General features: G+C 39.1%; 1 protein-coding gene across 7 annotated transcripts in view; it reads left to right on the plus strand.

Annotated features, from left to right (window-relative positions):
* CTNND2 (catenin delta 2) overlaps positions 1–14520 on the plus strand; it is a 936154-nt gene that overhangs the window by 556745 nt on the left and 364889 nt on the right. For all 7 annotated transcript variants that reach the window (XM_055245590.2, XM_055245587.2, XM_055245588.2 and 4 more), the window contains one exon: positions 504–759. In XM_055245590.2, the coding sequence (XP_055101565.1) occupies positions 504–759 (256 nt within the window). The remainder of the gene's footprint in view (positions 1–503; positions 760–14520) is intronic.

Raw genomic sequence — 14520 nt, forward strand, 5'->3', positions numbered from 1 at the left:
CCCCCATGCATACACTCCTTCTCATTTCTTCTTATTTTCTTTGATTCAAGAAAATTAACTACATTACTAAATTCATTTTACATCTTTAATAAAGTTAATATAACATTACTGGAACACATTTTGAATTTTCTCAACTTGAACAATAAAGAATTAACTTCCCATGCCTCCTTAGAAAGTATTCTCTATATTTCTTCTGAGTTTTGCTTTTGCACAAAGTTTATATTGCAGCTGAACACACCTTCTCTTGGATGTGGGTAAGCAATATACACACAACAGATGCATTGCCCCCATACCTGAAAGGTTTGTCTCTTAGGCATGCTAATTATCATTTGACTGGATAACATTGAATGTATTGGTTCAACTATGATGGATTAATTTTTTTTATTCTTTTGAACCCCTTATTTTTTATGTGTGTAACTTCCCCTGCCCCTGCCTAGACCTGGTTAACCGTTTCTGTGAGCAGGTCCTCAATTTTTTACTTTGTCCCTACTTTCCTGTCGTAGCCCCATCTTCCCCTGGTGTCGACTCCGTCCCCTTGCAGCGCACAGGCAGCCAGCACGGCCCACAGAATGCCGCCGCGGCCACCTTCCAGAGGGCCAGCTATGCCGCCGGCCCGGCCTCCAATTACGCGGACCCCTACCGACAGCTGCAGTATTGTCCCTCTGTTGAGTCTCCATACAGCAAATCCGGCCCTGCTCTCCCGCCCGAAGGCACCTTGGCCAGGTCCCCGTCCATTGATAGCATTCAGAAAGATCCCAGGTGGGTAAAAACCTTTTTCTTTCCCTATGATGTCTAAAGAGGTTTTGTAACCGGGTACTGTTAATTTATTTCACGGCGTGTTGCGTTTATGTCATTGACTATTAAAGGGTTGGCTTTTCTTGGGTTTTCTTTTGTTTGACTTGGAATATGTGTGTTTGCAATGGATCCCTAGTATCTTTGGTGGTTCACCACCAAAAACAAAGATGATCTTTTGATCAGAGTATCTATATGTGCTTGACGTTTAGCTACTTGATGAGATGTAAACAGCCGTTTTTAATGCAGGGGAAACTGGGGACTGGAGGCTATGTCATTTGACTTCAGATATCATGGCCTACATATTTGATTGTCTCAGTGGAAGTATGCTTTGTCATCATGTGTATTTCTATTTATCAAATTGCAAAGGGGTACACCTTCCAAGCTGTAGTAAAATTGAAAATTTAGAAATTTTACGTGACCTTCATTTCTCTATGTCTGAAAATAAACATTAGGATGAAGTTGTTTAAAGACTGATAAAAACCTGAGCATAATATATTAGAGAAATTGTTGTTATGGAGGTGTTGTTTTCGTGGTTGTTGTTGCTGTTTTTTTCTTTCTTTCTTTCTGTTTTCCATCAGTCGCAAGGGGTTTAGCAATGCTCTGCTTCTAAAGTTGGATTTGAGTCCCTGTAGAGTTAAATGATGTTTTATTCATAGCCATTGGATTTATGCTGATAGAGTCCCATAAATATATATATCTGCATCTGTGAATACTGTTGATATGTCAGGTTGCTGGTATTTCTTTATGGCAGGGCAGGTGGCTTGACTCTGGTGTTGTACTTAAAATTCATCTCAAGGAATTTTCACTGATGGAGCACGCAGGTTCCTGTGTACTGTATCGACGGGTTGACATAGATTCTTTTGCAAAAAGAAATCACTTCTGCAAATATAAAAGGCAGAATGGGATCATTTTATGGTTTTCATTGAGATAGCTACTTTAGCACAATTCAAACCTGCTTGGAAGGTCCATGTTAAATATTTTATTTGGTATAACACCATTGTAAAAGTGAATTGTAATAAGTGCTTACTGTTATCTACCAGAAATCAGAAGCATTCTTTCGTTTACTATGTTCAGTGTCCTGGTTATCTAGATTTTCAGTCTCAACAGCACTCCTTATAGTCTTGGTCCTGAAACCTGCCCCAGATCCTTAAGTATTCTTGCCATGTATGGCAAGCATATTCATCAGAAAATACCTCAACATATTCCCTATTTTAAAATAGTCTTTCTTGATATGCTACTGAGAATGTATAGAAATAGCATAATAGTGAACCCTTAAGAAATGCTAAAAGACAAAAATATATGATTGAATTGACATTGTTTATATTTAACATTATAGGTTTAAATTGACAATAAACATTTTATCTCCAATGGAAATACTTTAAATTTTCATATTAGCAATTTATCTTGATAAGAAACAAATTATATTTCTCTAGTTGCAGCATAGCTTCTATATTTTATACTGTGTATTAAATGCATTTTATTTTATTAAATGGCGTGTCCTTTCCATTTTATGTTACTGTCATTTTTACAGCCTTTTTTCTTCTCCCAATATATTGACACAGCTCTTACCTTTTCAAGCTATGGATTATGTCACTTATATTTATTGAGTGCCTGCTATAAACCAAAAAAGAAAAACACCAATAAGAAGGATTAGAATGAATAAGAGAATATTGACCACTAAGCTTTTGTATGTGTCAAATTTGTATGCAGATTAGTGCTATATGAATTATAAGTTCATCCTGAGCTCAGACCTACAGACCCCCCACCAAAAAAAAGAAAAAACAAACCTAGAACCAGAACCGGACTATTGTGGTTTATTATAAAAGGGATTCATCATCTGGCATCATGCAAAATGTATGGAGCATAAACTGCAGTAATACCTTTCTTGTCGGGTTTTCTTAAAATGAAGGAATGTCTCAACATGTTTTTACTTAATGGAGAGACATGCCAAATTTAAACTTCAGGTCCAAAATATAGCAATTCTTTTAAGACAAGATTTTTGCATTTTCCCTTAAATATTATAATTTGATTCCTCGTAGTTGAATATTACCAGAACTAATATGTTTAACTTCTAGGGCTCACACTTATTTATTTTGGCATTATGGCTTATATTTAAACCTTTCAATCTTTTCAAGCTTTTGAAATATATTTACATATATTAAGGAGAATTTGTTAACATCTTATTTACCACTAACACCAGGCTATGTAAGCCTCTTTATCATTATAAACATATGTTTATAGCACATTACAATCTTCAAAGTAGACTTACTTATGTCTTTGATGTAATCCTCCTTTGTGAGCAGAAACTGATATCCCATATTTAATGCCTTAAATAAATGCAGAATCAGAATGTTAAATGACTTCTTGAAAATGCATTGGTGCCAGGTGAGTATGCGGACCTACATCTACATTGTTAGCACATATTGAATCCACACTGCAGCACATGTTGGCACGAACATTTTTATTTCTTTACAAAAAATAAAAAGGAAAAAGGAAGAGTATATTTATGATTTTTTTTCAGAGGATGAATGGTAGTACCAGTATCTGTGTAGGAGTTGGGAAGAATGAAGGAAATTGTCTAAGTAGCTCTGGCATCCCTGATCGATTGCTTATTGGATGTGTGGTCTTTGTTATATTTTTCATTTCTGGCATCTACCTTATTTTTCTTATTGTAGACCAGTATCTCTTCTCTGTTAAAAGAGTTTTAGTATTATTCAGTGAGAAGTGTTTAAGCGAATACTGCATTTTGAAATAATAATTTGAAGTCATGGCAGTTCCACTTCATCGTTAGACTTGAAACCAGAGAAGCCATGTTGACTTCCTGTGACTCTTAAGTCATAGGATACAAAAGGATTGGTTCTGAGGGGTTGGGATTTTCTTGTTAATGGTTGGCTAAGTCATTTGGATTGCGGCAAAGCTTTGATCTTTTCTCTTTTGACTAGTCATCCTATACGCCAACAGAAAACCCACTTAAATGTCTTATCCAATTTTCTTTGTAAAGCCAGCAGTCACTGAGAAGATCATTTTTAAACATATAAAATTCACTTTACAGCCCCATTTGCTAAGATTTTATTTTGTAATTGTATGTTATTTTCTATAAAATGTGAATCTCTTAAGGATTGTTATCACAGCTAATATATTTGTAGGTACTACACCAAATATTGAGTTCTATATATCGTTGTTTTTAAATATGAAAGTCAAAATAACTCTTAAATTATATGAAAGAAGTGTCAGTCATGTTGGTAGTGATAAGTCACAAAAGCATTCTCATTTTGAAAATTTGATGATGAAACAAATGGAAAAAAACACAGCAAGACTGATATACCCAGATATACTAAGGGTATTATAAATGTCTTTCTATCAAATAACAAAAGTCATGGTTAAGACATATTACTGACATAATGTGTAAATTGTAGCAGTAATAGCAACTTTTAATCATGTTTGATTAATCCCTTTTTGGGATGTTGTAATCCTTGGTGTACACTATCTCAAAAGCAATTTTTCAAACATGCTAAAAGAATCTCACTTTTTGTGAATGTGATTTGCAATAGAACACTATCTTCTATTTTGTTATTCATCATAACAGGAATACATACAATGGCACATTTTTAATGCTGATGCTGGGCCCAAATTAGCAGCTGCACTTTCAGTCAGCTCTATCAAACTCACTCCATGGATGTGTTCCATTTCAAACCACAAAATTTGACTAATAGTGTGACAATATGCACTTTGAAGGAATTATTTATACATTTCCACTGTATTTTATGTGCTATTTCGAAATAGTAACAAAATTTATCTTATTGTTGGACATTTTATTATTAAATCTCATTAATGAATATTACTTATAAATATTTTATTACTAGGTAAACCTTGGTAAAGGATGTTTTCCAAATGCTGCTTTTTCTTTTTTTACCTGTTCACGATGCATGTGCACATGTGGACACACACGCACACACACACCCACGCACACGCATATATAGTGAATTGAATGCTCAGGAAACAAAATATACTATAAAAATGCTTTTATTTTTTGAGACAAGGTTTTGCTCTGTCACCCAGGCTGGAGTGCAGTGGTGTGATCCTAGCTCATTGCAGGCTCAAACTTCCAGGCTCAAATGATCATCCCACCTCAGCCTCCCAAGTAGGTGGGACTACAGGCTGGCCACAAGCCCGGTTAAATTATTATTATTATTTTTTTTTTTTTTTTTTTTTTTTTTTTTTTTGAGACGGAGTCTTGCTGTGTCACCCAGGCTGGAGTGCAGTGGCGCGATCTCGGCTCACTGCAAGCTCCGCCTCCCGGGTTCAGGCCATTCTCCTGCCTCAGCCTCCCGAGGAGCTGGGACTACAGGCGCCTGCCAACACGCCCGGCTAATTTTTTGTATTTTTAGTAGAGACAGGGTTTCACCGTGTTAGCCAGGATGGTCTCGATCTCCTGACCTCGTGATCCGCCCGCCTCGGCCTCCCAAAGTGCTGGGATTACAGGCTTGAGCCACCGTGCCCGGCCAAATTATTTTTATTATTTTTTTTAGAGAAGGGGTCTTGCTATGCTGCCCAGGCTGGTCTTGAACTCCCGGGCTCAAGTGATCCTCCTGCCTTGGCCTCCCATAAGGTTGGAATTACAAGCATGAGCTACAGTGCCTGGCATAAAAATGCTTTTAAAAAGATGAAGACTTGAAGAGTATTTTTAAAATATTAAAGTTTAAACAGTATTATGTAACTTGTTACCATGTAACTCAAATAACATGGCTGAAATGTTTGCAGTAAACCACATATCATATTTTTCAGCGTCCAGTTCTGTCATGTGATGAATCTCTGGGTAGTTTGCTTTTAACTTCAAATGCTCAACAATTATTTATTTAACTGAGGAAATGTCCAAGGGGAGAATACTGGATTCACAGCTTAAAGACTTTTGGAGTTTGAAGAGTGCTGGAGGTTGTTTATCAGTTAAGCTAATAGCAACCCCAACACCTTGCCATTCAGCCTCTGCTTGGATGCCTTGAGCAACAGGCCCCTCACCATCTCTTGAACCATTTTATTTTTCTTTGAATAATCCAAGCCTTATGCACCAGTTTATATTGATACAGAAATCTGCATCTTTTTTAAGTTCCTTCATTGATCTTGTTTCTGAACTTTGAAATCATTTGAGAATATACCTATCCCTTTTTCAAAGAGTACCCTTGGGAGACAGTTCCTGCACCTCACTCCCATGTCCAAGGCTCCTGCCCTTGTGCTAGCTGCCGTTGTTCCATGAGCTGTCACTTCTGGGCCCAACAGTGGCTGATGTCCCTCCAAATTATGCCTCACATATCACCAGCAAATGTAGAAAGAGAACAAGTGTTACTTTGGGCAAACCTGGGTTCACTTTAGGGTTTCTTGACAGTAAGATGACAACAATGGTTATAACAATGTTGATGGTAACGATGATGAAAGTTAATTATTAAGTTCCATGCTCAGTGTTAAATATTTTATATTCATAATTTAGTTTAATCATCCCCAAATCTCTATCACATGACTTTTTATAATGCCTATTTTACATATGAGAAACTGAGGCTCAGAGAGCTGGAAACAGAACCCAAATCTGACTTTCAGTCTCGTGTTTCTAATTGCAATGGACATTCTTACAGATTTGAGCATTTCGATCAAACAAAATGCCAAGTCTTTTCACAGGCGACTTGTGCGAAGCTATGAATCACTGATCTTATCTGGAATTTTTAATTTTCTTTTTAGCATAAATGAAGAACTTTATATTCACTTCTTGTAGAGTGATTCCATTATTTGATACTATAGAAATCTTTTTTGGGTCCCAATTTTGTTATCCAGTATAATTATAAACACTGCTCCACATCCTTTGAAATGGGAAAATCAGATATATGTGTCCTCAGTGAGGTTGTATCCAGGTACAACCAGAGCTGGCCCCAGGATGGAGCCTGCAGCCCTCACTCCTCAGGATCTCTCCCCCTGAATCCATCTGAAGGCATTACTATCTTCTAGGTGGCTTTTCCGTGAAAGATTCCAGAGTGGGTGCTGCAGATCTAAGAGCCTGAAAACAGCCTCATTTTTTAATGAGCTTTCAAAGTTGTGTGAGAGGGAAAGGGACATCTACAAATGACCGTCATGCTATGGGGAAATAAGACAGATGTGACAAAAGCAGTACCGCGGGAGGAGGTGAGGGCTGGTACACGGTGAGGAACAGATGGTATTGCCACAGGAAAAACTGAGATAAAGCTTTCCAGGTAAAGAGGACAGTTAAAAAGAAAAGAGGTCTGGAAATGGAGGGGGGTGGCCAGTTGGAACACTCAGGCCTGGCTCAGTTGGGATGTGGGGCTACAGAGGGCAGCTGTCTCTGAATGCCCTGTCCACCCACCCAAATCAGGACAAAATGGTAACTTAATAGCTTGCACTTCCAATATGTGCATTTGTTTAACTTATAAATTATAACCATAGTGTATTAATTTCTTAGAGCTGCTGTCTTAGCCCATTAGGGCTACCATAAGAAAAATATCCTTGGGTAGCTTAATATGAAAAGAATTTATTTCTTACACTTCCAGAGTCTGGGAGGTCCAAGATCAAGGTGCCAACAGACTCTGTGTCTAGTGAGGGCTCTTTCTGCAGAGATGGTGCCTTCTCTCTGTGTCCTCACAAAGTGGGGTCTCTTTTAAAAGGACACTAATCCCGTCAATGAGAGCTATACCCACATAACCTAATCACCTACCAACATCTCCACCTCCTAATGGCATCACATTTGTGATTAGGTTTCAGCCTATGGATCTAGGGGGTCACAAATGTTCAGACCATAGTGGCTGCCATAATAGATTACCACGAAGTGGTTGGCATAAACCAGGAGAAACTTACCATCTCACAGTTCTGGAGGCTGGAAGTCTGAAATCAAGGAATCAGCAGGACCATTTCCCTTCAAAGTCTCTAAGGGAAAATCCAGCCTCGCCTATCCCAGCTTCTGGTGGCCCCAGACATTCTTTGGCTGGTGGCTGCAGCACTCCAGTCTCTGCCTCTCTCTTCACTTGGCCTTCATTTTTGTCTTTCTGTCTCCTTGTCTCCTCCTGTCTTCTTATGACACCAGTCATTGGATTTAGGATCCACCCTAATCCAATATGACCTCATTTTAACTACATCTTCAGAGACCCTATTTCCTAATAGGGTCACATTCCGAAGTACTGAGGTAGATGCTGATTTGGGGATGAACACTATTCAACTGACTACACATGTTTTAGGGTATGAATATACCAGGTACACTATAGAACAGATGTTCCTAAACAGGATACATTCAATATAAGCCGTATTTCAAAGTTTTCATTTTATTTTACATTTTAATGATAAAAACCTTTCTTTAGAAAGAACAATGTGGTTAAACATGCTTGGTCTGTGTACATCATCGCTGCTTATTTTACTGATTAATGTGGCTGGCGTACCTGACTACAAGTATAGGAAGATGGATAAAATGGATAAAGGTGGCTGTTTTCTTGGATTTTTTTTAATTATTTTTTTATTTTTTTATTTTTTTTTTTGAGACGGAGTTTCGCTCTTGTTGCCCAAGCTAGAGTGCAATTGTGCGATCTTGGCTCACCTCAACCTCCGCTTCCCAGGTTCAAGCAATTCCCCTGCCTCAGCCTCCCAAGTAGCTGGGGTTACAGGTGCATGCCACGACACCCAGCTAATTTTTTTTGTATTTGTAGTAGAGATGGGGTTTCACCATGTTGGCCAGGCTGATCTCAATCTCCTGACCTTGGATAATCCACCCGCCTCGGCCTCCCAAAGTGCTGGGATTATAGGCATGAACTCTTGAATGAGCTTGCACTTACAGTGCTCTCTTGGCCATTTTGAGAGCATAAAAGGAGATAATATAATCCCAAACCCCTCGTGCATCATCACAGCCAGCAGCAGCAGGGTGCTCTCTGGATATATGGCACAAGCAAGGGCGTCTCTGGCAACCTGCTGTGTGTGGCTTCCACCAATTCATGCCCTCCACTGCAGCTGGGGCTGTCCCAGAGAGTAAATGCCGCAGCACTTCATTGCTTTATTTTCTTTAGCTAAATAAATTTGAAACTCAAGAGTTCTCTCCTCCCACCCATAGTCTTTCATAGTCTCCATTATGAATCCAGGAACTAAGATGACGTTGGTCACTTAACTTGTGTCTCTGATGACTTACAAGTATTACTAGATTTATCAAATGTGCTTATTCCATCTTTCCAGAACTTTCTTTTTTAACCTTTCTCCCTAAATGGTGACTGATGTTGCTCAACCCTGAGGTGCATGCCATCCTTCACACACGGGAATAGAGGAGGTGGTCTGTCTTGTGAAGAGCATCAAATACAAGGGGAAAGGGATTCTTAGCAAATGGCGATTCTGGGCGTGATCTCCTCTGCACCACTCCCTGCCCAGTGGCCATGGATGTAAAATGAAAATAAGGAAAGCACCTTCCTCATTAAGTTGTTGTGAAGATGGAATATATTCGAACCTTAAGGTCCTTGGAATACCACCTTGGTTGAGGGGGGTCTGTATTTACCTGCAGCTTCAGTCACCCCCACCACTGCTGCAGCCACCACTCCTGCCCTCGGAGCAGCTCAGGACAGAGGTGTGGACTGAGAGTGGCCTTGGGAGCCAGAAACGTGGAAGAAATGAGTGAAGGTGTAGAGGCCACGGGCTGCCTTGTTGGAAAGACTGAAAGAAGTCCAGGAGCAGCCCCCGGGGCCTTCCCTGGTGGGAAGTGGGGAGTGGGAGTAGGAGGGGTCCACTGAGGCCTGAGCAGGGCAGGGGGACCACAGGGAGGAAGGAACTGTGTACTCGGCCCTCATAGCCAAGAGGGAGGATAGGAATAAGGGAGAGAAGACTCCAATGCAAAAAGACCTTTGTGTTTTATAAAACCTCCTTTTCAAGAGTTCTTTTATCAGTTTAAAAGAAAGTAATGTTCACACACAGTATTTGTCTGTGGTAATATTGATTTTTTTCTGTACTTATAATAAACAATTGCATTCCAAAATAACAACTCATTTCTAATGCTACCTAAATATACCCACCTAATTTGTACTAAGGCAGGTTCTGGCATAGGGGCCTCCATGATATCATGTGATCAAGAGTAATGAGAGACAGGCAATCATGGCTGATGTGTATTCGTACCCAAAGTACTAGTTACTTAATTCCTCGTTAGCGAATACGCCATCCATTGCGATGGTGGAAATCTGTTTTGTGCTGCTCTGGTATACAGACCTTCCTCTAGAGAACACGGCCCTTCTCTTCCCAATCCATGTGCTATCAGTAAAACAGACTGTACCCCAAGTTCAGAAGGTGAGTGTGGAGCTCATACTTGGCCCAAGAGCTGACAACCCATGGGGCCCCCACTCCTAGCCAGGGCCTCGAAGAGTGCAGAGAGGTCCGTGAGACCCACGTTCCAGTTCTCTAAAGTGGGCTCCAGGCATTCTGGGCTTCCCTACATCACTTGGGGCAAAAAGCCAAATCCAAGATAGCTGGAGCCAACATATAGCAGCCAAAGCAACTTTGGCGTGTTCGCCTCCTTCTCAGTGTAGTTCACCCTCCCTAACACCCCTGCCACACACTTTGTTCACTCCCTACGCATCCTCTTTGGAGGTGGCTGTGGTTGTGTTTCTTATATTTGGTCTCCATTAAAAAGCCAGGAACTAAGATGTCCTGGGTCACTTAACTTGTATCTCTGATGAATTACAAGTGGATCCATCATATTTGCTTATTCCATCTTTACAGAACTTTCTTTTTTAACCTTTCTACCTGAAGTCCACTATACCCCCTGTTCCCGGAACAGATATATTATCTTTCCCCCAATTTAAAGCAACTGAGAAGTGCCATGCAATAATTAAACTGTCATGAAATTTTTACAAAGTAAGCTTATTGGAGACTCTAAATCTGATGATAATGTCCAGTATCAAGGGTATCTTGGATCAATAGAAGTCAGAACTTAATGAATTTTAAGGTCCCCAATAATGCTAAGTACAGTGATAACACATAAAAATAAAAGCAGGTAGTGCTTTAAAGGAATAATATACTGAATTCTCAAATAATTATCTGCAATGTTGTCATTATGCTTTAAGTTTATAACTTTATCAGTAATTCGTATTACTTCCTCTTTCATGGTTAATCTCTGTCATTTTACTGATGATCTTGTATATGATGTATGTGTGATATGCATGTGTCATTTATGGGATTTAGATATTCTCATACTGGAAGGAGAATGGGGTCTTGCAGGTGGAATTGTTCCTTGTACCATTTTGTGATGAAACAGATATCAAAGATTGCAAATGAGAAGAAAGGTCCTTGGTAGGTAGGGGAAGTAAATCTCTCTCTTCATCTGCATTTGAAAAAAAATGATCAGAATGTTTAAGAGCACAAAAGGAGAGTGAATATTAAAAATGGCACCTCTTGGAAGTCAGCTGAGAACCAAAAACAAGGGAGCCTCTTTCCCTGGAATCTCATGGAGAATTAGAGTGGCTTGTAATTCCAGAGAGGAAGTTCTGAAATCTAAACACTCCAGTTGGATGCACAGATTGTGTTTAAAATCCATGTGCTTCCCATTCATTTCCTGCTTGATATCTTTTAGAGTTCTGGGAAGTGGTTTCGAAAGAATGCAAGGAAGGTTCTGTGCTTCAAAAGGTATCAAAGGAAGATTTTGTGGGTCTGGTCTTGAACAAGATTGGGAAAATGGAGGACAGCACCCCTGCTACCCAAAGTTGGTTCCCACGTTGGGGAACCCTCACCAGAAAGAGGGAAACCAAGAAAATTCAGGTGACAAAATTGGCTCACTGGTCAGTCATTTCTCAGGGACTGTCTTCCTCTAGGGATAATCTTGACAGCCTTAGACTTTTATTTTAAAAAGTTGTGCGTGTATGTGTGTGTGTGTGTATTTGTGCCACATGGATTATGAGTGTATTTGTGTGATATGAGCATATGTATGTACACAGAAATTATATGTAAATATACTATTTGTATACGTACATATACACGCATAATTTGTCTATGTGGCATACAGATGATAAATAATGTGTGTATATGTATCTATGTAGTATGGGTACACATGTGTATAAACACGTGTATTTATATATACACGTAATCCATCTGTTTATTGGCTCTGCATGCATTTATCCAGAGATAAGATATACAAACCTTGCATAAGCACATGGTTGTTAATGCTACAAAGGACACACAGTAACAAAGTGTTGATTTTCTGTCTTCTCTATTTATCAGTGTTGATAGGGTGTTGAAAACTAAAAGTATAAACTCACAGACTTAGACACAAGACTTGTTTTCCTTGTAGAAGTATGGATAAGTCATAGTAGCTATAAAATTTTTGAAAATCCCGTTCTGGTTGTGTATTTATGTATTTAATAGGCATCCACATAGCCATGTTCAACCTTTCGAACTCATGTTCTGTTCAAAGTACACTATGCCTTTCAGAGAGCTTGGCCAGTTCTGTTACCAGTGGAGGGCGTCCAGGTTATTGGTGTGTTGAACAAAGAATTGGACAAAACACACAAAGAAAGCAAGGAAAGAATGAAGCAACAAAAGCAGAGATTTTTGAAAATGAAAGTATAACTCCACAGGGTGAGAGCAGGGCTGAGCATAGGGGCTCAAGAGCTCAGTTCCAGAATTTTCTGGGGTTAAATACCCTCTAGAGGTTTCCCATCAGCCACTTGGTGTACACCCAATGCAAATGAAATAGTGGCCAAAAATCTGATTGTAACCTTTATCACTCCACTTCAGCCTCTGATTGGTTGTGGAAAGCAACCAATCAGAGGCTGAAGTTACAGAAGTTACATCCTATGCAGATGTCTGATTGGTTGTAGAAAGCAACCAATCAGAGGCTAAAGTGAAGTTACAAAGTTACACCTCTGTGCAAACAAAGACTTGGCCCGCAATCAGTCTGATTGGTTGTGGAAAGCAACCACTCAGAGGTATTTTGAATTTTCCATCTGCCACGCAGAAAAGGGAGTGGGAATTTGCAAAGGGAGTAGGCTCTGGTCCTTTTGTTAGTTAGGTGTGGAAAGTTGGGGTTTTTCTTTTGATTTAGTTCTAGGAAGTCAGTGTGAATCCGCCTTAGGTTCCCTGCCACCAGTCCCTATTCTCCTGCCTCAGTTCCTAAAAGAGCTTCCTTCCCTTATTCTTCAATGTGTGCTACTATGGGAAACGTGTTTTATTTTTAGCATATCTCAATTAATCCATCCTCAAAGTCCTTATTTATTCTACCACAAGTGAAATTCTGAAATCTCCTTTGGTTATTTCATATGCAAACCAGTTTTGATATTTGGCTTGATGTCATAAGTCATTTTCCTTCACCATCTGACTTTGAACATTTGAGGACAAAAATGGAGCATTCAAAATATTTATTGTCTTACAAAGTAGGTTGTAGTTGACTGTCAGTGTTTAACTAATGGAAATTAATTTCCATTGCTTCTTGAGATGTTTTGCAGCTAATAGTGCTTATTAATTTGGAGGTACTGACCTTGATAAGGAGATTAGCATTTTATAGTAAAAATATATTTTAAACAAAAATCCCATTGCTCATGGTGCATTTCAAGTTTGACAATCCTAGTAACTTAAATTATTGAATCTACTGAAGAACATGTTCAGCGACTATAACTGGGTTGCTGAACCAAGTGTGCTTTAGCAGGCACTTAATTCTACTAAGAAGACAAGAAGGAGGAGGAAAGGAGGAAAGATAAGAAAGAGAAGAAGATACCAGTGGGAAATTCAGCAGGCTATACTCTGACACACACGGTGCTTTATGTACTAAAGCGCACTGAAGAGTTAGATGACAGAAGTGTCCTCGCTTTTTCATTATTGTACTTTCTCAGTATTCTAGGGACACTTCAATATATGCTTTGTTCTTTGAATGTGTTTATTGTTTAAAATTCCATACTGGAGGGTCCCTAGTTTGGGGGCCTCTTTAGAGATGAAGCGCCACATGAAGGAGTTCGGACTGTGTTTGTTAACTGAGACATTTGCAAGAAGTCCCCAAAGTGAGGGCCTCCATCTACCCTGTCTATCTGCTCTTGAAGGATGCTACAGTGAGACCCTCGGGTGGCTCCCCCAGCTTTGAAATGCAGCCCAGTGGTTCCCAACATTTTTGGAATTCAGACACAAGTTAATTACATATGAAAGGATAGGTGAGATGCCAGCAGAGGGCATCCAGTCTTTCACTTGACAAAGGATTTCTTCCAGCACTTCCTAATATACTGGAAAGACAGATATGGAATCACCCTGGAATGTTGTCTTTTCAGCTGAATAAAAGAGGCCTTATGAAACAAATGAAAGTTGGTTTACAGGCAGATGGTTGGAACCACTGACTTAGAAACCCACAATGATGGAGCCTTTATTTTTCTGAACGAGTAATGTAAAATTACCTTAAGATACTCACGTGCCATAGAATAATTTTATATATTTATGGGTTACAGTGTGATGTTTCTATACATATATAGTACATCATTATTAAATTAGGATACTTAGCTTATCCATCACCTCAAACGTGTATGATTTCTTTGCAGTGAAAACATTCAAAATTTGTGTCCCAGTGAGTGTGAAAAAGAAATCCTGGCCATTTATCTTCTTTTCCTTACCTATGTTTACCATTTTGAATGTGTTTGCTAAAAGAATGAGTGACTAGAATTATAATATCCCTTCAATATTTTCAAGTTTTTCAAAGTAGCAATAATATTTAAAATCTTAATAATTTCTGAAAAATCTCCC

The sequence above is a fragment of the Symphalangus syndactylus genome, chromosome 16 (genome assembly GCF_028878055.3).
Source record: "Symphalangus syndactylus isolate Jambi chromosome 16, NHGRI_mSymSyn1-v2.1_pri, whole genome shotgun sequence".
Taxonomy (NCBI): domain Eukaryota; kingdom Metazoa; phylum Chordata; class Mammalia; order Primates; family Hylobatidae; genus Symphalangus; species Symphalangus syndactylus.